At 45.7% G+C, this 24,503-nt stretch overlaps 1 protein-coding gene across 2 annotated transcripts in view; it reads right to left on the bottom strand.

Annotated features, from left to right (window-relative positions):
- Nucleotides 1-778: 778 nt before the first annotated feature.
- The window catches only part of ror2 (receptor tyrosine kinase-like orphan receptor 2), a 70,261-nt gene continuing 46,536 nt past the window's right edge, over nt 779-24,503 (bottom strand). For both annotated transcript variants that reach the window (XM_023806769.2, XM_023806770.2), the window contains 7 exons: nt 18,219-18,506; nt 16,420-16,450; nt 8,846-8,967; nt 5,771-6,085; nt 4,966-5,223; nt 3,949-4,154; nt 779-3,453 (listed from right to left, as the gene is read on the bottom strand). In XM_023806769.2, coding sequence (XP_023662537.2) covers nt 2,023-3,453; nt 3,949-4,154; nt 4,966-5,223; nt 5,771-6,085; nt 8,846-8,967; nt 16,420-16,450; nt 18,219-18,506 — 2,651 coding nt within the window. In that variant the 3' untranslated portion in view covers nt 779-2,022. The remainder of the gene's footprint in view (nt 3,454-3,948; nt 4,155-4,965; nt 5,224-5,770; nt 6,086-8,845; nt 8,968-16,419; nt 16,451-18,218; nt 18,507-24,503) is intronic.

Raw genomic sequence — 24,503 nt, 5'->3', positions numbered from 1 at the left:
GGTCAGTGAAGAATATGTACCCCTCTCATGCTCACGTGGGTATGGTTAAAGCACTCGGCCCCGGTGGTTTGCGGTGGACATGTTTTTTTCATTCCGTGTACAGATGTGGTGGGTGCATAATCCTCTGAAGCACAATGTAATAGCATCCACATGCCTTTTCCGTCAGTACCGTTGGAAGAGCTCTCGTAAATTCCGTTTACTTAAAAAGCTGATTATCACCAAATTGTGTTTCCAACTTATCTGTAATACTAACAATCGGGTTACTCTACACGTTTTGTTTTGCGAGAAACCTGCTTTCTCTTTCCTCCTGCAACGCGAGCCTTGCATTTTCACGGGAATTCGGCATAAATGTTTGATACTAAACCACGTCACCAACTTTAAACTCGCATTCCGTTTGATTGATGATCCCCTTCACACGAAGGGACGTCTTTAATTCACAAATTAATTGTAAGCTTGTGACTAATGCAAGTTCTGCTTCATTGTCTGTTCCGCATATTCTCCTTCTGCATAATTTGGTCCCGATGCTCTCCTATTATGCGGGTGCCCGATCGCTCTTTGAATTTCAGAACGTTTCCAACCACACTTTTTCTGAGCACGCAGCCTAAAGCACAAAGGACAAGATCCCCCCATTAAAAAGACTATGGAAAAAAGAGATTCTGTTCCTACAATACTTCCTATCAAGCATTACAGTCTTTCACAACCTCTGGAACCATTCAGCTGTATATACACGCCATGTGAGAAAATGTTGAATGTACCAGAATATATTTATAACAGTGGACATTGTTGATGATTTTAATGATAAATGTATCATTTTTATTGGACATCCCAAGTGGCAGGATTTACACAATACAAGGCAAAATCTTAGTATTTTTGTATTTTTTTTTTTTTTAACAAAAAAAGACCACTTTGTGAGTTTAAAAAAATGTCTTTCATAAAAGCAAGTATCTGTTTACTAGGACAGAGATTATACCTGGCGTAAGAATTCATGCCAAGAACACAAAAGACAATGGATAAGCTGCTTTAAAAAGATGTGTACTTCGGGAGAGACATTTTAAAACATTAAAACATAACTTATAGATCTGTACAAGGTCCCAAAGGTTTTTTTTTTTGTTTTTTTTTTAAAAAAAGGCAAAAATCTACAAAAAAAAAGATAAAACCAGGTAACAACAAGCACTGACCAGGCCCATTCTATGAAGCGTCACGAAACATCCGCCGTTCTCTCGTGGCGGTTCAGCTTTCTGTCCTGCTTTTGGTTTATCCACATGGAGACCAAAGAATCAAACAATCAGAACAGTTTGACAGAAATTCCGATCGAAATACCTGCCCTCCTTCGACCAGTAAGAATGCCTTTTCCCATGGTACTTTTTTTTTGCTAAATGAAGCAGCTGAATCTCCTCTTTCCGGTCGCCTACAGCCCATTCTCCAAGGCAGAAGCCACCACTGAGTTTATTGGCCTGTGCCAAGGAGCTGAAGTACTCCGTGGCCTGGCTTTTGTTTACATGAATGCCTCGTACAGAAAACAGCTGTGAATCCCCCCCCCCCCCCCCCCCGAACAAAAGACAATGTGCTAAACTGTACACATACAAAGAAACTTAGTGACATGGAAAAAAGGCGACTTCAAGAACCTAAAATGTTTCGCTTTGTATGTTGCACAGCAACAGTAAGAAATAGAATTCTTCTGAAAGGCTTTGCAACAGTTCTGACAGACCTCACTACTCCACCCACCCTTGCACGTCACACACAACCAACATACTAGGAAGACATTGATTCTTCATCACAGTTCTATGGCGAGAAGCTTGCAGGACTTCCCAAAGCCAACATGCCAAGTCACAGAGGTAAAACCTCACACGCCACATCAGTGACAGTAAATCAACTTATAAATATTGCTCTTTTTTGTTTTACGATGCATTCCCTTCACTTTTTGAAATCGCCCTACAGTTCGTCAACAAACGCCTTGCTTCGACAGCCATCTTTGCCCGTTGCGGTTCGAGTCTGTAGCACGCCCCCCTCCCCGCCCCCCACCTATGCCTCGGAGTGCAGCTCGAGGTCATCTGTCAGAGGAGTGTCGTTGTCCCCCAGCAGCTCGGTCTCAGGGACGGACACGTCCTCACAGTGCAGGCCGGTCTGCGATGTGCCGTCTGGTGCTTCGTCCTCGTTGGTCTTGGCGTCCTCCGTCAACAGTGCGGCCCGATCCGTGCCCGACGTATTGGAGGGTGCGGTGGTGACATAGCCGGTGCTGGTGGAGCCGCTGCCGCTGTGATGTGAGCCGGCCTTCGGCACCATCTGGGGGTGCATCTGCTGGGGCGGCATCTGCATGGGAATCTGGACGGGGTAGAAGTTCTGCAGGTAGGGGTAGGCTGGCATGGGCTGGTAGCCATTGACGGGAATGTAGAGTTGAGGGGGCACCATGGGCCTCATCTGGCTTTTCATGGGCATGAACTGAGGCTGAGGGAAGGGTGAGGCCTTGGGCTTGGGGCTGACGTACCGGGTGGTGCTGATGTTGCTGACGGGACTGGTGCTGAGCGAGCTTGTCTGCGTGGTGTTGCTGGTTCCAGAGGTCTGAGCAGAGCTGTTGTAGTTGGACAGGCTCTCCCAGGCCCTCAGTCTAGCGTGAATGTCCTTGAAGCGGGGCCTCCGGGCGGGGAACTCGTTCCAGCACTCGAGCATGAGGGTGTAGATCCAGGCGGGGCAGTCGTCCGGGCAAGAGAGTACCTGCCGGTTACGCACCATTTCGATGACTTCCTGGTTGGAGTAGCCGCAGTAGGGCTGCAGCCCATAGCTGAAGATCTCCCAGAGCACCACGCCATAGGACCAGATGTCTGAATCTGTGGAGAACTTCCCATACATGATGGCCTCCGGAGACATCCATCGGATGGGGAATGGGTTGTTTCCCATCAGTTTGTAGTAGTCTGCGGAATAGACTTCCCGGAAAAGGCCCAGGTCAAGGATCTTGACGTTGAGCTTGTCGCAGACCAGAATGTTACGAGTGGCCAGGTCTTTATGGACCACGTGGTGGCTTGACAGGTACTCCATTCCGGCCGCCACCTGGGTCACGATGTGCAGGAAGTCTGCCTGCTCCAACGTGGACCTCACCGTCTTGTCGTCATCCGAGCTGCCCACATCTGAGTGAGGCGACCGTATGACTAAGAATTCGTGGAGGTCTCCATGGCCAGAGTAACTGAAGACCATACTGATTGGCTGCTCCTTGGTGACCACGCCCAGCAAGCACACTAGGTTGGGGTGCTGGAGGCGTGACCTGAGCATGGCCTCGTGCCGGAACTCTTCCCGTAATGTTCCCTCATCCTTGTCCTTCACCGTTTTGATTGCGACCACCTGTGTCTGTTCACCAGGTGCTGTACTGTACAGATGACCTTTGTAGACCTTCCCAAAGCGGTCCTCTCCCAACTCCTCCATGAAACGTACAGCCGACAGGTTGATCTCTCGCAGCTTGGCCTAGGAAAAAAATTCATTGGCTAGAGTTATTTCTTCACCTAAAATACTTTTTACCTAATACATTTGTGGAAAATTTAACCTGGAACTGGAACTTTAAAAATTAACAGATGAATTAGGAATATGTGTGGTATGTGTTAAGGTCAAATCTGTTATTCTATTTCTATTTTCATAGCACATTCAGTTTCGCTTTCTGTAGGCTTCTGAGGGAGTCCTTGCTCTTGGCCCTATTGCCTTGTACCATGCACAAGCACATTGTCTCCAGATACATCACTGACGTCATGTCCGTGCTCCGTGCTCAGGCACGGTTAGCGAGCACACTAGATATGCACCACATCCAAGTCCAACTGAATAGTGCCCCGGACCCACCTCTTGAACCGGGTCCGGGCACGGTACAGAACAATCATACTAATCAAACGAGCTAGACCATCATCAAAGCATTTTTTGAAGAAATACCACTTAAGATCATCCACCCCCCCTTCCCCTTGCTGCAGGTACCTGGTGCTTGTGTTGGTTGAGGAGGGGCAACTCCATGTCCTGGCTGGGCGAGGCCGTGAGCTGTCGGCAGGGGGGCGCGTCCGACGATTCCTTCTGCTTGTTCCGGCACATGCATACCAGGAAGAAGAGGCAGGCGATGACCAGGGGGATGGCGATGCTGGGGATGAGGATGTACAGGATCTCCTTCTTCAGGTTCTCGGGGGGCACTGTCAGAACATCACACAGCACCCATGTGACATGACCTATATGCACTCAGTGACCAGCCTATTATGTTGACCTGCTCATTAACATAAACGACCTGCTCCTCCAAAACAGCCAATCACATGGCTGCAGCTGAATACATAAAGCAGGAGCAAGAGGCTCAGGCACCTTTTGGGTAAAATGAGATTAGAATGGCATGTAATGTATGCAGTTATTATTCCATGCAGTACAGTATCTAGAGTTTACACAGAATGGAATTTCTGTGGCTGAAAACATCTCATTACTGAGAGATAGTATGATAGTACTCTGCAGAATGGCTTCTCTAGGCACCTTTGAAGAAGCTCTGGAGGGAAGAGGGCCCTACACAGTATCAGTCAGGTATATTTCATAAAGTGGCAAATGAGCTTGGTTCTAATAGATAATGTGGGGTTATGAAGCAATAAATCATGTTTCCTGTACTGGTTAGTCAAACTCTGCGATGTTCAGTTACACAAAAATACTGTAGACACTACCACCCTAAACTCTGTTCAATTCATTTTTATATAGCACCAAGGTGCTTTACATGATATGATTATGCTACCAAACATGGGATTCGAACCAACAACCTTCTGGATGTGGGCACAGATCCCAAACTGTACTGTTTGTACTGTTATAGGGGCTTAAGGGAATCGGACTATTTTGCCGAACATGGGATTCAAACTGGTGACCTTCTGATCAAAGGAATGGATGCCTAACCCGCTAAGCCACAGCCCACCCCCCTCTTAGTCACTTAGCTGCATCTCAGACTGACGAACTGAGGTTGAGAATGGCACTCACTGCACAGTCGCACATCGCACAGGTCCACCCGCACGTTCTTGTCCAGTGTGAAGCACCAGGGCCCCTCCATCTGGCCCCCGGGGTTGCGGCAGTAGTTGTGACCCCCCCTCAGCTCCGGGAACTCGACGGATGAGAAGCGGTGGATGTGGGGGTTTTGCTCGCTCCAGGCCTGACACGGATAGCCTGACTTGGTGACGCTGACGGTGCCCCGGTAGTCAGCGCCGCTGCCGTTGTAGCAGTTGTGACCTGTGGGAGAATCTTTCACACAGAGTCAAAGTGAGGAGTCTCGCAGGCTACACTGGAAAAGCAATACTAAACAAGAGCAATCTCAAAAATAAAACAAAACAAACTATCTAATGCAGCTAGTGCCAAGGGTGACTTCAGCCCCCCCGAATGAATGTACAGTAATTAGTGTAAATCAGTGTCTGACAGGGAGCTGGGGAGGAGCGAAAACACAGACCCCCCGGAGGGGGACCCAGAGGAGCAGGCTTTAAATTATGTGTTCTCATTCATTTTCATTAAAATCACACCCCCCCCCGAGTAAAGCCTTAGTCTCCCCCTTTCCATACATCTCTCAACACTCCTGAGGCAGACCAAGCAAATCCTTAAAACATTTTTTATATGCCTGAATCTGTGTGTGTGGTCACACTAGCAGCAAAATGACATATTTGGTGGAAATTAAAATATTTCACAAGAGAAATAAGAAAAAAAAATGTGTCTGTGATTGGCTGGCTCTGGGAAGACAAGGTCACATGACCTCTTACATCACAGGCAGGAATTCCACAGACTCTGTTGGGGTACCTACATGCCACAAGTTTGTCACTGGGCACGCCGATGCGCATGCAGTTGGCGGCGTCGGGCGAGCTGGGGTGGGGCAGTAGGTGACATTTGGGCAGGTCCAGCTGCATGAGAATAAGTGGGTTCCTGCGAGCGATGTCGTACTCGGCGTGGCAGAGGTCACTCTCCAGCGCCTCGCACTCGTCCCGGCAGAGCTGCCGCTGGCGCGCCCCCCTGGCACCCTCGTCGCACAGCGGGAACACGTAGTGGCAGAAAGACGGGATGGCAAACTGGGAGCACTGGTCTGTCAGGTGCGTGGATGTGCCGATCATGGTCAGCGCGGCTGTAGGAAAGGACGCCATGAGTCATTTCAGTATTAAAAGACATGAAGTGTGATGGTGGCGACTGCCAGTTATTAAAAGTGCATACAAGCAAAATACTCATTGCACTGCCCATTCCACCATGCAACTGTATGATCTCAGACCATTTCAACACAGACAACAGTAATATATCACTGATTTGCTCAGCCTCCCTATTGAGATCCTGAGTGCCCCTCTTCACTTTTCGATCACTGGTATGGAGGAGGTCCCCCCCATGCCCCACCCCCCACCCCAGTCGAGCACCTGCCCCTGGAAAAACTCCTGCGTGTCCCTGAACCTTTGCGTCTAAATTATACACCACAAATTAAATACAAACTTGTGTTTAATACCCAAAAATCCCAGCATCGCAGACTGAAAAACTGAGCTTGATTTTGTAATGCATTTAAGTTTTATATATGAATAATTGTTATATATGTTTCAAATAAAAAACAATTATGTCAAATAAACTCCAACTGCTTCTGAATTTGGAACGACAAGAAGAAATGGATGGAGATTAAAAATAAATCTACAGTAACTGCATTGGAACATTTCATTTAGGAAACTGGTCCCACTCAAATGCCACGTACAAATGAAATGACAAGAACCAATCAAGGAATTCTTTAATTACACTGTTACATTCCAGATAACAATAAAAGTTTGTTTTTTAATGAAGTTAGAAATGGCCCTAGTCTGTACTAAAACTTTTCCTGGAATATTTTTCCAAGCGGTTATGTACCACATAAAGTTATAGTATTATATTTTGGTGACTTTTTTCTGCCAGAACAGTCTGTCTTTCCAGTACATATTATGGATATAAAGTCTAAGAAATATGACATGAGTACGTAAAATGAATTACACAATTAAATGTAAGCCAGCGTAGCAGCAAGTGTATAATTTGATGCACATTTTGCTCTTAGTGATGTCATACGACTGGAGCTTTCAGTGTTTTGTGCCATAGAAATAGCTGAATGAAAGTTATTAAACCTAAGGAGTGTTTATGGAGGCTATACATACACACCAGCTTTCTCATCTGTATGGACTCCGACTCCCCATTTAAACTTAATTCAAAATGCAATTATTCCTAAACAAAAGTCTGAAAACCTCAAGAACACAAAACCCATAAACAAAAGCATTAACATTTGTGTTCCAGACAAAAAAACACAGCTTTCTGCAGGCAGATAAATACTTCATATTTCAGCAGTCTTCCTGCAATCTACACAAGTAAAACTAAATAAATCTGCACCATTTCAGATGTCAACCAACCAGAACTCAGATCACTGTTAACTTGGCTGAATCTATGTTACAGATGTTATGACAGGGGCAGGTAAATTTTACATTTTTAATTAAGGAAAGATTGTAGGGTGGGGGAGCAGCTGGGGTCAAGATAAACGGATTGCATTTGTATTATTCTGTCAACAGCTGCAGTCGTGTAAATGAGACCAGCTGTTTACAGGTGAGTTCAAAAATGCAAAGAGGTAAAGATGAAGTTATTTACTGCTCACAAAACATACAAGTTCAAAGGGTAGCCGTTATTTCTGAAAGCTTTCAAAAAGCAACTTTAAGCCACTGAGCTGAGAATCATCAGGATGTCTGCATTATACCTGCATCTTTACCCTGACAGCAGCAGTCATAGATGCCAAAGGTATTAAAAAACAGTTCTCCATGTAAAAAGACAATAATGTTACCACCAAAGGCTAAAAGAATATCCCATTCACATTTTGTTGAAAGACACTCCTGTACAGGAACGGCTTCCAGAAGGGTCCAAGACGCAAAAGCTAACTCAACAGGCTACTGGTTTTAGTCAAAAGGAGGACAGCATTCACTTTACCAGAGACATAAGTGGGCTTTATTGTGGATTTACTGCGGGACAGTCTTCTGAAAGGGGGGATTGGTTACCCGAGCAGGTCCTCTCAGTCACAGGAAGAAACAAAACACTGTACTGATGCCATGAGGTGTTGGAAAAGGATTTGGTGGAAACCAAAGCAAGCTACAGGGCTCAGCTGAAATTACAGGTGGCCCATCGAACATCACCCTGAACATCTGTCTGGTGTTCTCCATGGACTTGTGTTAGGCCTTCCAAGGAGAGGGCTTTGGGGGAGGTTTCAGTCTCCGTCCTCCGTCAAACGTAACGTAATTATGGTCTGGAGTATCACTCCCTGTATGTATATGTAGACACACACACAAAGACTACCTGACACACAAGTCTGACACAGTCTCAGCTGATACATCTAACCCAATTTAGATCTCACAGATTCAGCTGTTGGTCTGAAAGCATTATTTAAGGTAGAGGGCGGAGTAAGAACATTCTGGAGTCTGATGACAGGCAGGGTCATTCACTTCATGGGTGCCTTAACAATTATACAGGGTCGAGTTTTGTTTTTCTCCCGCTTATCCGAGGTCGGGTCGCGGGATGGATGGATGGATGGATGGAGTTTTGTTTTTCTCTGGCCCCCAAAATCCCCCTCAGACCCTGATACCCGAGCTCACGCCCGACTGAATCCCTTTCTTGTTTTGTGTATTTCCCCGTGTGTTGAAGCAGAAATGGTTTTTTAAATCTCTCGTCTTTCCTGTTCCTCCATCCCATCCCTGCCGAGTAACGTTCCAACGAGACAGAATCATTTTTCATAATGTATCAGTGAACTATAAGATGTCCCACGTTCCTCTTCAGAAAGCATGAGCCATCAGTCAATCCCTGGGAACCCACGTCATGTGACCCACAACGTCCGCAGGCAAGGGGCACCCACCTGTGATGCGGTTCTCGCTCTCTCCCTGCATCTGCAGCGATTCCACGTAGATGCTGCGGTTCCCGATGACGCGAGCGCAGGCGATGCCCCGGTACGGCTGGCAGAAGCCTTTCTCTTGGGTCCTGCCAAAACCAGGTTCCAGGTTATCCATCTAGTCCTTTCGTAAGTCTGTCGCATTTATATAAAATACGCTCAAGTACACAGTACATCATCATCTCACACTCACTCAGTCACAGACATGGGAAAACTGCAGGGGGAGCAGAACTGGAGATCAAGCCTGGAATCCATCACACTGAGCTCACGTTTGATTTTTCTGAAAGTACCAAACAAACCCATGACCCAAATGACCCCCGAGATCCCCTTCTGTGCCGTGGCAGGAGCTGGAGGAGTGTTATTCTTGGTCCGCCTTCCAGTGCACTTTGACGTCATCCGCTCAAACCGCAGGAGTGAACTGGAGGTGCAATTAGTGCGACTTTGGCGCGCAACAAAATGCGTTTAAAGAGGAGAAATGCTGTTAAGCAATAAGCACCTCCAGCAGTCCTGCCTCTTTAGATGGTGTGAGAGCAGAATCTCTGTAATGAGCTCAAGGCTGCAGGGACCCTCTGCACTACTGGGGAAAATCCTGGGCCAAGATTTTTATTATCTTTTTACTTCCTTAAGGTCATGCTCTCCAAGGACCCTCAAGCCGGCAATGATTTAACCTAACACACTGCAGGTAACATTTTATTTAAAAAATGTGCCACAACCTCTCACACTTTTCCTGTTCTTCGATCCTCAAGGAGGACCGGATGATTGTGGCAGATGTTATATAGCTTTGATCCCCTAAGAGTTCATCATGCAAGCTGTCCAGACAATGGCAGATGCAGACCCATACTACACTTGATGTCAAAGTAAGCCGGATACATCGTAAGAGAAGAGCAAAAACCAGTGGACCTCTGCACTACCAAAGGGACTCATTTCTTTAACATTGCAGTTTAAATGTCATCTTACGACTGGCCTGGTGCGTTTATTTTTGGTCTTTTCTAATATATATATATAATAATATATATATATAATATATATATATATATAATATATATATTATATATATAATAATATATATATAAAATGCTCATGGAAGTTTTGCTGACACAAAAATATTTGGAGTGCAAAAGAAAAAAAAAAAAAAAAAGGTTGAGGGAGATCAAATTGTAGAGGAGGTGGGTCCAAGACATCTGATTGGCTTGGACCCACCTCCTCTACAATCTGATTGGTTATTTCACTAAATCAATCATTTTTTTTCCTCCCGCCCTCAGAACAATTTTGTGTAAGTAAAAGTCCCATGAGCATAAGAAAGCTCTCGTTTACAGGTCTTGAGGGAACTGCTAAAACAGAAAGCACTGAACCGCTGAAAAAAGACGAGAGAGGACCAGGCCAAACGATCCAGCCCAGAGCACATGGGCTATGTGAGAGTGGGGAACGCCAAATGCAGGCACAGCTGGGGCCCGAGTCTGCCATCGCAGTCCAGCAAGCAAGAGCATTCCCTGGAGGAGAATGTTCTGGAGAGTGTCCCCTTTTTCTACGTGGCTGGCAGACGGGGTGTTTCTGACTGGCCATAACTCATGTTACTGCACGGAAATCCCATTCGGTGATGGGGATGACCAGTGCAGGGGAAGCGTGGGCAGGATTGCGAGGCCCTGGGCCAAGGCGTGGCTCACGAGCCTCTCGGCAGGCAGTCGGAGTGGAAGCCATCTGGCGGAATAGCGGAAGTTGCAAGGATGTAGGGAAAACCTTCGAGGTTGTGCTTAAAGACACATCAACTGAGAAGGGAACGGGGAGTTTAATGTGAGGCGAAGCCTGCATGCTGTCAACCTCGACGCAGCGCTGGCCACCAACCCCTTTGTGTCCCAGACTTTCCGCTAAACCCTTCCAGCTCTAGGAGTCACCCATGGATGATATACCCCTAATGCTACCACGTCAGCAGCATGGAAGGTGTAACTGGGCAGGACGACGAGATACAGAAGGAAAGAAAGAGTAGCTGATAGCTTCCCCCATCTGGTAAAATTGTTCCCCATGGTGACAGGAGCTGGACTGGGAGCCTGACCCAAGGGCTGGCACCTGAAAAGGTAACTGGAAACTAAACAGTCCTGGGGGGGAGAGCACCCAACTGACAGGGTGGCCCTTTGCCTTGACGGATGGGATGCCAGCACTCCCTAAATAAATCCAGAGTCCAGGACATGTTGGGAACATGTCTGGTGAGTCCCTCTTCACTCAAGCATGACATCAGCCGCCTGGATGACATCATATGGGGCCGTGCGCGTCCCAGCATCTTGGCCGACATGGTGTCTTGTGAACACGGGTGCAAAAAACCCACAACCATCAGCAGCATCTCTGAGAACACGTTTCGGGGGGCGGGGGGGGGTGTCACAAAACACGCCAAAGGGTGCTTTCCCACCGCACCAAGTACTTTCGGTACTTTCGCTTTTTCATTGACTTCCGGTCAAGTACCAGTTACCAAAAGTTCAAGTACCGAAAGTGCCAAACTAGCTGGAACTTACTTACTTACTAACTTAGCTTCTTTCATACTTTGGTATTTTGGGGTGGGACTTGAAACACTTTCTTTGTCGATTGTACATGCAAATAGCCTGTCGCTGACACACAATACAAACGCCGCCTTGAAATTTTCTCTTTCTATCTAGCCATATAATATACTACAGCCATTTTTCAAATTCAGTACAAAATACCCCGCCTCGTGTTGTGATGTCATTCACTGCACTGAATGACACCTTGCACTGTACTTTTGTTACTTTCCTGAAATACTTGGTACAGTGGAAAAGAGCTCAAAATCAACTCTGACCTCAGGCCAGCTCTGCCATCACAGAAATGGAAATAAAAACACAAAGTAGCAAAAGACAAGCAAAAAAAAAAACAACAACTAGTAGTTTTAATGCATAACAACAAACAACAACAGTCCATTCGGTTTTTAGGGAAAGTGAGGGAAATCTGGATAAATGCCAACGTAATGTAAGATGTCATGCAAAAATAAATTAGGGACAGGCACAAAGGACTTGGCTGGGCCTCTGTAATTGCTGCTTTGCCCAGGCATACTGTAAACACAACCAGGGGTATCAGCAACTGGTAAATCTCAAGTCGCACTTAAACCAGCATGCTTTTGTTATGGGTCTTAGGGGTCGTGAAGACTCAAACAGAACGCCAGCCATGGAAAAACGGGCCCCATCTTCAAGGGCCGGAGGCTACAGGAGGTCTTTCAAACAAGGACGCCATTTTGTCACATTCAATGCAAACATCGGCTCAAGAAACAACAACAGACGACTGCAGCAACAAAACGAGGAAATGGAACTGTCTGCGTGTTTCTGTTTTAAAGAAGCATTTTAAATGTGGTCAGAATATTTACTCTGCATTCTCACCCAGTTTTTTTCCTTCCATTTGCCACGACAGCTGTCACCGCCTGCACCAGCATGTCTTCTGGAGTCACATGTGGTAATCATTCTGCCCATTTTAAACCGACTGCAGGGACATTTTTTATGAGGTTACATTTGAAGAGTGAAACTTCACTATAACTTGATTTACTCTGCAAAGGTGGAATCGATGATGGAGGGACTCAACCTGAGCCCAATTTTATATAAGCATATATATACAAAGATGTGTTAATGTACATTTTGAAGAATACATTTGGGATTACAATCCCTGCTGTCCTCCATGTGTACACGTTACGGTCCACACTACCTGCTACATTCATAGCTTTTTTTTTTCTTTTTCTTTTTTTACAGCTGTCGATTCCAGCCGTTTTGAAGTCCCATCTCCAGCGAAAGAATCCAGCAGACCATTTTTACGCAAAGAGCATTCAGGACCGTAAGAGCGACTCCAGCTACAAGCTGCGGTTTCCGAAGTCCAGCAAAGCGAAACCGAGAGCTAGTTTATCTGTGACGTCCAAGACAAGCTGTGCTAAAAATCAGCGTGTTTGGACACACTTTCCCAGCCTGACGTTAATTTGCAGGGATTAAAATATCCATTGAGATTCGAGAAAGGGAAAAAGGGAAACCTGAGCCCAGATTTAGTTTCAGACACTATTTACAAGAGCCGGTCCAGCTTTCATTTTACTGAAAACAAGGCCAAAGCATGTGGTGCCAATATGAAATCCTGGCCGGGTGCAGGGCAGTGCTTCAGCTGCCCCCAAGGTCCCAGTAAACCTCGAGCGTGCGCACGAGAGGCTGAACAGAGGAGCGTTTGTTCGGTGCGGGTGACGGGGGCACAGAGACCGACTTGCAAAGTGGGCCTAACACAGGAACCTATTTTAGGCCCCATTCCAATAGACCAAAAAAGCATTCTCTTGTTGTCCCCCCCCCTCCCCGTCATGACAGACTAACACCATTTTGACAGAAAAAAAAATCCTTGATTTCCGACTTTCGCCAGTAGTCACTGCTGGGGACACGCCAGCAAAACGGCGTCACACCATCAGCATCAACTCTCCAAAAACAAACAGAAGCTCAGTTTTGTTTAGAAAAGTCAAACAAATCCAGTAACTTAAATGTGCAGACTTCCATACCCACCACAAGGTGGCAATACTGAATCAACAATGGCGGGGGGGCATATATCTGCATGTTAAATAAATACTTTATTAGAATTAAACAAATCAGTCACTTCCCTCCACGAAGGATAAACAAGGCAAACATTATTCTTTACTAGTCAAACGATTGCCCACGAAGTCGGCCGGAGATTCCATTTAGAGTGAAATTACGATTAGGAGCCAAGAGATGGACGCGAGTCTCTCTGACATCTTTACTACCTACGTGGAGGGACATGGCCCTGGCAGTGGGACTGCTGGGCGGCTCGGAGCGCTCCTTTCATGGGCAGTGGTGGGCCCAGGAGCGCACACACAGCTGCGAGGAGGACGGCCAAAAGCGGCCGCGGTTTGTGGAGCGGGGGGGGGGGGCATGGGGGGGTGGCTGGGGCTGACGCACAGGGAGAATCAGGGGGAGATACAAAGGCATTCCTGCCATCTGGAATTTATGACAAGAGCTTAATGGGGCCTATGACCTGCGTCGGAGACCATTAGGCCCATCAGGTCCACTGGAGGACCAGTGCCGCAAGTACGCAGTTGAACTGGGGGGTGGAGGGATAACGTATCAGACGGGTTTGGGGTGCGACGCAGCGATGGATGCCGATGACCTTCTAGACCTCAGCAAATCAGAGCGGTACTCAAGATGCACTCATAGGGCCTGATTTCATTCCCAGGCTGTTTTTAAGCATCCGCATATTTAAGCATCACTGTTCGGGGCTAGACGTTTAAAATTATATATATGTATAAAAAAAAGCTGCAAACTTCTCTAATGGGACAATTTTCTGTAGTCAAAGATCTATTGTTTCTCTCCTCAAAAGAACTTTCCATTTGCAACAGGCCTGCCGCCCTGCGATTGGCTGGCTGCACTCGGACGGAGATCCCATCTGGCCCCAGTTTGAGCCTGGCGGCTGACCGAGTCTGGGAATGATTGTGAGCCGTTTACACACGACCATCTCCGCAAATCAAGGTGGCGTTGAACACTAATTGACGCTGGCAATCTCAAGGAGACTGTGGTAAACAAGCACGGGCTCTTCAGCTAAAACTGAGGCCGTAAAGTCGCCCCAAATGACTGACCAACTATACTCATGGCTATATGCTCCGGGTCAGATAAATCCTGCTTTAAATTCAGTCTGGAAGGACCTTACTACCAGAAGATCTGTTGTTACTATGTATCGTTAAGCACAGGAAAAGTATAAATCTGTTTTGTGTGTTCAGTAGTGAAGTAAGTTGATGTCAAAATTACAGATTGAGGTGCTGCAACTGCCTGTCTCTGTTTCACTGGGAAACAAAATAAGCCATGTGAAAGGTCAGCTTCCCCCTCCCCCGCTCCTGCATGCGGGAGCCTAACCGCGGCCTGCACTCGCTGTTTTCATTATGCCCCTTATGACACCATGGTATTTATTTAACTTATGAGGGAACAATTAAGAGTCGGTCGCATGTTCCGTTCCCCAAACAGGGAGGTTGCCAGGTTGGGAAGCCCGTTGAGAAATTAGCCAGAAGCCTGCGACAGAATAGCCTTTTTGTTTGCCCTAAAAGGGTCTCCAGCGGGACCTGGCTGCACCTTCATAAAACCAAGGGTCTGTCCACCAAACCTCCCCCCCCCCCACTCACTCAATCCTACGTCCTTGAACCCACTGATGCCCCCCCCCCCCCAACCCCTAATTCTGCGTTGTCTGCCAGAAAGGAACAGAACCCAGAAGGAACAAAGGAACCCTTGGAAGGCCTCAAGTCCAGGTGCAAGAAGATACAGGAGGTGAGGACCACAGAGGAGCAATAGAAGAGGAGATGCAAGCCTTAGGTGGCTCTGAAGCACCTGGAGCTCCTGATCTGCCAGACTGCAGATGCATGTCATGTGATGCACAATTTCTGTCTGATGTACATTTAATAACAGCATTGGTGTTACTATGTTAAAACTTAATTTGAAAAAAGTCTATAAACAGTAATTGGGTCCAAACTCCGATGACTTATGTTCTTTACTATTAGTTGTCACTCATGGGTGTAGCACAGACATTTTGCCATTCATCAGTGTTTTACTTTAAAGTCTATCCTTACATTAAACATGATTGTTTATCGGCAAGCACGAGAAGGCAGAGACGATCACCGCAACAGCAGCGACCCTGAAACACAACACAGCTCTAGGGAACAAACATTTCCAAGAAAAATAGAGAGCCACGCTCTCACCGCACGTGAACCTACAATATTCATTACTGATCAGCTATAAAATCCCACCAATATCTCACTCGGAAACTCTAGGCTTTCCAGGAGCCAGACGACAAATCGAGCTCAAGGATCAACGTTGATGTACCCCTGAGCAAGGAACTTCACCAAACTATTTGGTAAACCCCCAGAACTACAAACAGACAATGGTAAGAGGTCAATAACAGGCTCTACTTAGCAAGAACAGCACTGCTAACGACCCATTCATGAGCAGCAGACCTGTGCCCACAACTGGCCAGTCATGGGAGATGATTAAGATAATGAAGTATAAGCGATACATCAAGTCTCAGAACACACAGCGCCAGTGTTTGTGTAAGTGTTTAAATTAAGCACAACCTGGAAAAAACGTCCTTATCCTACAATCAGTATTTTATCTCTGCAATCTGGAGAAGTACCAACAACAGCATTTTTAAACCATTTTCTTTTGTCATGTACTCAGTTAATTATAACCGCGAATAATACAGTGTTAATACTAGCTATGAACTTTATGGTTGGCAGAGTTTATGAAGGCACTTTTCTGAAGGCATTCACTGCTTCAATTAGTCATTAATAATTGTTACATTTAAAAGGTTTTACTGATTGTTTCCCTCAGCATGTCTGACTTTTCCCAGCTCTCCGTTAATCCATAAAGCCGTTAAGATGGAAAGAGTATTTTAGCAAAACCTCCTGAGAGTGCAATTTACAAAAAGTGCCCAAATTGCCCTAATTGGTTAAATGACAATGTCAAAAGAGCAGAGAGACACACACACAAACACACACACACACACACACACACACACACACACACTGTACTTACGGGTCATCTGGTCCATGTGTTGGCGATTGACCTGGGGAAGGAAAGAGAGAGAGCGTGTTTCATACGTGAAGAATGGAGTCGTGAATGCCGCGCGGCGCCGCCCCTCTCTCGGCCTGACTCCAGTGGCCTAACATTTCATTTCTAAGCACATAATTACAGTCTAAATAACTATGCGTTGGGATTAGGGCGACAGATTCTCAGAGCGGGGGCTTAGTGTCATTAACGCTTTTCTGAAACACGAAAGGTGACCTTGTCATGGCACTCGACCCTGCTCTCACTTGGCGCCCCCCCCCCAGGGGTAAAGACATGCTATTGCAGAGAGATCAGATTCATTTAGAGTGGTATTATCATGGTGAAAACTGTGACTCAGGTACTTAATTTTGATTGGAACAAGCAGAGACGGGGCTGTTTGAGTTGCCAGAGGCCTTCGTACTACTTTCTATGATGGTGTAGTTATCCAACGAGGGGGGGGTACAGGGAAGAGTGGAGGCCCTGGGGTTTCAGGTGGGGTAAGTACGTGGACTTACGGGGACCCCCAGACAGACCACGTTTTTGCCCCCGGGGATTGGAGGGAGCAAGAACCTGGACTGTTGGGGCATCCCTGAGAACCGGGTTAGGAGACACTGCATCAAAGCACCCTTGGGAACTAGTGAAGAGTCTAATGGGTGTATTTGCTGGGCCCCAGATAAAGTGACTTTAGCTGAGCAAATGAGAAGGCTTTTCATTGGGCAGATGGCAAGCAGGACGATCTGGAGCAGAGTTACAGAGCAGAACTGGGCCCATCTCAAATTGGACCCCAAATCCCTCACACTCCACACCATTGCTTGGCCGCATAGTCGAACGGACAGCCACTGAATGAGCTCCAACATGCGGACTCCCAAGTCTATCCAGAAGTCTATCCAGAAGCTTCTAGCTTAGCTGTTTTGTAGATTGTCTCCTGTACTATGTTTTTGGGGAGTTATTACGGAGTGATTCTGGCGATGTGAACGCTGCACTTAATGAGAAAATCTGTCAAGTGACAAAGTGGACTGGCGTAGAGGACAATAAATCTGCAGATTCTTAAAAAAAAATAAAGATAAAAACTGAGAAATGTTTAAATGCAATGTTTAGTCACAGGATATAACTACTTTTTAAACCATGAAATTGGTAATTATCATCGTTATAAAAACCCACTGAGATTCGCTTCTGCTGAAATAAGGCAGCCTGTTCTGGAGGGGGATGAAGATTTATACCGGTAGCCTTCAATAAATCAATAAAGAAAAACACATTTCTGCAGATGATGGCAATAAACACTGAAACAGCCCCTGTCCCGTTCTGTTGGCGGCCGTGATTTTCTCAAATAACAGCAAAGACGAGTAGGAAAGAAAATACGAGCTCACTGATGGAGTATAACTGGTTTTTAGAAAAACACGCCTGCAATGGTGAATGCCGCAATTCTTCTCTATGACCGCTAGCTGGGGGGGGGGGGGCATATCCCCATTATAACAAAGCTTATGATTCATTTGACGACCAGAATCTAGTCGACATGGAAGTCGAAGTACGATAGATGGTGCCGAGGATTCTGGTTGAACCTCAAATTCTGCATAGAGCAGGTAAGGCTGCAGGAAAATCTACTACAAGGGCGAAAACCAGCTCACATATTAGACCAAGAGGTTGTCTGGGTTTCGGTTTCTGCAGACCTAAACTCTTAAGTTTGTTTCTGTTTAACTCATTGAAAACCTAACAGAAATAACACATGGGTTTGTGGGAATTCTGAGAAAAGCATAAACAGACAGAGATATGGATTTTTCTGCCCTTACCAAGGCGGACGTAGAGTACCCCTGTGGCAGAGATAACCTTGACGCTGTTGGAGGCCACACACTGGTAGTATCCCGTGTCGGTGGTGTCTAGGTCCTGGATGCGCAGCTTAGAGCCCGACTCGGTCTTGCGGATGGAGATGCGGCCCTGTTCCTGGACCACGGGCGCGTCGTTCTTCAGCCACTTGATGTTGGGCTTGGGGTTGCCCAGCACCTTGCAGTGCAGGGTAGCCGTTTGTCCCTGGAGCGTTGTGATGTTGTTGACCGGTTCCAGGAACTCCAGGAAGTTACCTGGAAGGGGGGAGACCGGGTCGGAGAGACGGGTCAAAAGCAGGCCTGCAAATACTGTCCTCCACAGCCTTCCCTCATCCATATACAGCTCTGGAGAAAAATGCAGAGACCACAACATTTTTTGTTTCACACATTTCTCAATTTATGGGTGTGCAACTGTGAATAAATATTTCTTTTTTGGCAAAATGCCGCCTTGTTTTTCTGTTTCTTATTAATAAAGGGCTTCTTCAATGCATTATGGGACTTGAGTCCTGCTTCTAGGGTCCTGATACGAACTGTCCAAGCAGAGCACTTCACACCTGCACTTAATGTTTCCCATTCCTTTTGAAGGTCACTTGATGTCATCCTACGATTCATGAGAAACTGTTGGATAAGTTGACGGTCATCTCTGGCATTAGGAAGTCACTTCTGCCCTCTACCTGGCTAGTTTCTGGTCATTCCCAGTGTCTCCTGTTTCACCTTATTCTTGCCTACTGCTTAGAAATTTTGAACCTGGAAGCAACCTGCTGCATAGTGTAGCCTTCTGCTAGCAGAACCAGGATTTAACCAGGATTGACAAATTTTACAAATTTACAAAGTCAGTTTAAAAATATAGAGTGGTCTCGAATTTTTTTCCCAGGGTTGTATGTTTGCTGGTCCCGTTTGCAATCTGCCATTGGAATGGCAGCAAGTGGCAGCTGGGCACTGGAGCCTAACCAGCCGAACTGCTCCAGGGAAAGCGGGATATGTGGCCCGGCCCTCGGACCCCAAGCCTCACTCTCATGTGTCTGTGTGTCTCAAAGGAGAGCATGATGGGATACGCCAAAAATGAAGCATTCCCATGTATCTGTACTCATGCTTGTGCAAATGGCAAAAAAAGGCATCATGGTCATCAAAAATGAAGACGTTCCCTTTCGTGCAGAACCAGCGTGCCCCTCTACAGATGTGTCTCATTTAAAGGGACTGGATAAACAAGAGCTGACTGGTCACTGCCCCTCTTCCAGAGTGCCGTCTCCACATTTGATGGTATTATTTTGCTGCTGAACTGCTGAACTCAGGGTAACGTGAGCAGTTACATCTGGATTAAGTAACCCAGACTATTCCACAAAACAAACCATCCTCCTGGAAGAATCTATCTGGACTCTGAAGGTAAACATTATTAATGTATACAATGCTATTTATTTTGGCATGTAGTTAAGCCTGATATCTACAGCACGTCTCTGTTGAAGAACTTCTACCCCGAAATACAGGTATTAATGGCGATGTGGTCATCAATTGATGCTTTCTTTGGAAATACCACACATCGCTCAATAAAATATTAAATTAAAAGGCAATCACATAGCAGGGAAAATATTTTATTAAACTTCCAGTTACATATACCTATAGAGAGTATCCACATGATGTCACAGTAGCACTTAAGTTCAGCTTGAATGCTGCGAAAATACCTCTAAAATTGGAAGGGGCTGTTGTGCGATTGATTGTGCAAATCAATTTAAGACATCTTTTTACAGACTACTGAAAGCTAAAGAAAAGGGAAGTAAATGGATTACTGCAATCCACAGAAATTACTAGAACCTAGACTCTGAAATGTGGATTTGCAGCTGTCAGTTTGTGTCAATTCTGTTGGATTTTTAGGTAATATTTTACCTTAAGTTAAGGTAAAATATTACCCAAACTTAAATATATTTAGCGTCATTCATTCATATTTTGTGTAAATGTAACGTTTTTGTCAACATTTATTAAACATCCATAGTGATGAGTCTTGTGTTCTAAAAGCAAAGTGGGTGATAGTCAGATAAACCCAGTTTTCCAAGGAAGTTTAGACAGTCAGATAACTTTAAAAGTTTCTACAAAAATACATTGTCAGGAAGCCCAATTACTGGCAACATATCAATGTCTATGGTCCACTGATCCTTTGGTAAGTTGTATGGATCCCTATCGAGTCCAGCTGCCTTGAATTTAAGCAGATCATGTTTTGCAGTTTCGCCAACTAAAATCAGTTATGTCGCAGGAAATTTTGCCACTCTACGGGGGTGTGTTCTAGTGGAAAAGTGACATCGACACATACCATCTTTAGGATGTCTCCTTCCAGAAAGCCGGTAAGTACCTCAATCCCCCCAGACACTGATCAGCAAGTGAGGGACTCTTACCCCAGTGCCCAGGGAGACGTGAAAGGTAACAAGTCAGAGGTGACAAACCGCCACGGCGGATCGCCCCATAGCCCCTCGTCCTGAGGGGTGCAGCGGATCGCCCCATAGCCCCTCGTCCTGAGGGGTGCACGGGGTGTGGGAGAGGTGAGAAGGCCAGCATGGGCCAAGAACCACAGAGGTGTGAGCAAACATGTAGGGCTCTTCAAGGTGTGGGGCTTTTCTCACCCAGGCCTCAGCATTAGCTCAGACCCAATCCACTAGAAACCGGATCATACTGGTTAGACACCTTCACGGTTCTCAACAATAGGAAGCAGAGCCAGATGCCGAGCAAGAATTAGCGAGTCGCTGACACACAGGTTTGTACAAATATATACAAGGTTTTCTTTAGCAGCTAACCAAAGTCCAACTAGCCATACATAATCTTGTAAACAGTGTATTCGATATTAGCAAGCGGTTAGCAACTACGAAGCTATCGTTACACCAGTAAAGCACGCTAACATATCCTCCTGAGACCCAAGGAAAAAATTGTCCTTCAATTATAGGTTATTTGTCTTTGGGGGAAATAAGACATCTTACAATTTAGATTTTTTCAAATTTGTTTTTATTTTTAATTTCACAGCATGTCCTCTTTAGTGTACAACAGGAATAAATACGTTTCCTTACATCAGTGAAAAGATAGATGCAAAAACAAAATGTCCACTACAATGGACATAAATGAATGGGTGGGGTCTCAGGAGGATAAAAAAAATAATTAAATCCTATCCCATTACAGCAGGTTAAACAAAAAATGAAATGAGAACAATATTTAAACTGATTGCCAATGAGATACGAATCGTGCCTGCACACGCATAACGATTAGAATCAAGGATTATATTTATATGCATTTTCAGAACGTTTTCAGACAGTTTAGTGATGGTCTACCTAGCATACTCTCGATAGTAAGTTACTTAGGAGATGCTAACAACATCTACCTCCCCTGTCAATAAGCCTGCGCCTGACCAGGGGAGCATGTCGCTGAGGAGAGGCGGTGGCCTCTTGTGTTGCCACACAGAATGTCTTTTTTAAGCAGTACTCCCTCAGACTCTTTTCTCTGTTCTGATTGGAGCACATTCAATGGGTGCTGCCAGCCCCCTACTGACATGTGACTCATCTGCAATTAGACCACAAGGCAAAAGTTGGAACCTTTTAATTATGGTGTTAATTCTGACCCCTAATCACCACAGTTCCCATCGGCGGGAGCCTGCTGCAGCCAGATTTCTCCTACAGAAAGTGAGGGGTGGGAGGGAGGGAGTAAGGGAGGGGGGGGCCTGGGGCAATGAAAAACCCAGCAGACAAAACTGCAGAGCTTCAGCACGATAACACATGATGTACATTGTAGAAGTGTAAAACTCTTTTCTGCGGCTGGAACAAAAACGATAACACTGGGAGACTTGCCGTTATCGGACGGCGGTAATGACAGGATGTGCATCACATCAACCCCAGAGGCTTGGGAGATATCAATCTCCAAGAAGAGGAGAGACGGGCAAGCGGGCAGGGGTGGGAGTTAAGGCCCAGATCTACATGTTGGGAGCGAAACCACCACGGACCTCGGGTCGAAGGCAGGTTCTCACAGGCACATGGCGCAATCTTTCATCGGAACCGCGGCGTGACAGGGGATCTCTCGGCACTCCCCGGCACGCTCTGTTAACACCCCGCCGGGCTGCCTCGGGTGTGATGCACGCTGCCCAAAGCTTTCAAAAACCCAGAGGAGGGCTCAAAGAGGAGCTACAAAGATGCAGCACCAGGTGGATATTTGTTCTTATGGTTCTGTTTCCAGTAAAAAAAAAAAAAAAAAAAAAAAAACTTTAAAACTTGAAAATCTTCTCTGGAGATTCACATAATATTTGAACTCCATTTGTTAGGCATGCCTGAAAGCCAAACAACTGAAAAGAAGCTCTGCTCAAACCTGCTTCAGGCAACCAGAGAATAGACTGTGATAACAAAACTACATTTAAGGTACAAGGACCTCACACAGCAAACCAGGCCATCGATTCATTTCCCACAAACCAATTTCCCCCGTTGCTACAGGCCAGACATCTGGCCCCAGAACTGTAACAGGTTTTTGAACTCTTCAAAAAGTTCAAGGTATTAACAACATCCATTCATCTAACAAAAAATGACACCTATAGTTTTCTTATATGTTGCAAGAGTTCCTACAGGTTTTGAATATAGGAAAATCTTAGGATGATAACTTAAGAAACTCTGGAAACTGCAGGAGACAGCGGGCAACAGTATTTGTAAAATGCGAAGAACGACGTCACGTGAGGAGCTTACAGGCTTACGTGACTAGTGGACCAAGGAGAGGCCAAGTAAGATTTGAACAATTTTGACAGTAATTTAATCACTATGGTGCCCCCCCCCCCCCCCAAATGGTATGGGGTTTTTGGCTGCTTAACGGATTGGTCGAGCCAAACAGAATAAAGTCTTGGGTCAAAAAATTTACCTGGGATAAGAGTCCAAACTGTATAGAAATATGCCATCAATCGAAGCCACCAAAAGCCGATGATGCCATATGGGACTCAGCCCCTTGTTCATTCAAAAGGAACAAATATGATAAAAAATGGCTGGGCTCAGATATAATTACCATTACATTTTTTTGAAGAGCCAAAAACAAAAGTAGTTAAGCAATTTTTAATAAAAAAAAACACGTCAGTTTGGCTCTTCTCACATTCAACAGAACGTTTGGAGATGCAGGCATGTCAGATTCCTGGTCTACATTTCGGTCATATTTTTGTTGATTTGGCTAACACTGTTACACCAAAGGATGGAACAGATGGACCCAAAGATGAGGCAACAAGCTTGGGCAATGGAGAGAATCCCAGTCCAGTAAGAAAATCATCCAGATCACTTGGCTTTAGCCACCCAATGCAACACATTAATTCCCATTGAACAGCCATTCATCTGATCCTGCATGAGGGAAGAGGAGACCAGGATGTTCCCCGGACAGCATCTAACCCCTAAACTGAACAAAACATAATGCTGACATAGTTCTCGCCCTATTGCTAATTGCCAATGATGGAAAAAATATTTGGAAGTGCATGATGCAGAACTTGAAGAGTCAAACGACGGAAAGCAGGCTCTTCGTAGAGCTGAGGTATGACGCAGACACCTTCAACTCTTAATTACAGCTTCCTCCCTTAAAGGCTGACACAGGGCCTCCTTTGACTCCATAACAGGCAGTTGACTCATATACAAGACTATTGTCTCGCCTGTCATCATAGTGACAGGAGCGGGAGAATAACCATGAACTGCTCTTGGAATAACTTCTCTCTCGTTTCCCAAAAATTCCCTTGGGATGAGCTGATAGAGCTGCTGTCCAAAGGGAAAGGACCCCAAGCCACACCTGGGATGAGTAACTCTTGGAAGAGTTTTAGAAATGTATCCCCAACCAATCAGAAAAACCCTGTATCAATATGCCACGCACCCATAAACTCAGGCAATGGAAAAATAAACATTTCCGGTAGTAATAGCCTTAGGGCATGAAAAGTTAAGATTTATAGATCATCTTAATATTCTTTAATCAATAAACTGCTTGGGAAGAAGGATCAGATTGCGTTGGTTGAGACGGCGGCTAGACATTCGTTGGAATACAAACAGTAATTGAGCTAGTTATTATGAAGACTTAATGAATAGTAGGCTGCAACAGTAGGGCGACACTTCCAGAACAATCCGGCTGTTCTTTCCGATTAGTTTAATGTCATGCTGGCAAATGTCTAACCTTCAATACTACAAGTTCAGACCATCGTGGCACAACAAACATCAAACAGGTTTATATCTAATATCTGTTGTATGGCTAATTTTTTACACGGTAAAAACTGTCAGCAGGTAT

The sequence above is a fragment of the Paramormyrops kingsleyae genome, chromosome 7, assembly GCF_048594095.1.
Source record: "Paramormyrops kingsleyae isolate MSU_618 chromosome 7, PKINGS_0.4, whole genome shotgun sequence".
Classification (NCBI taxonomy): Eukaryota; Metazoa; Chordata; class Actinopteri; order Osteoglossiformes; family Mormyridae; genus Paramormyrops; species Paramormyrops kingsleyae.
Note: the sequence above shows the minus strand (reverse complement) of the source record. Positions and strands in the feature narration are given on the sequence as shown.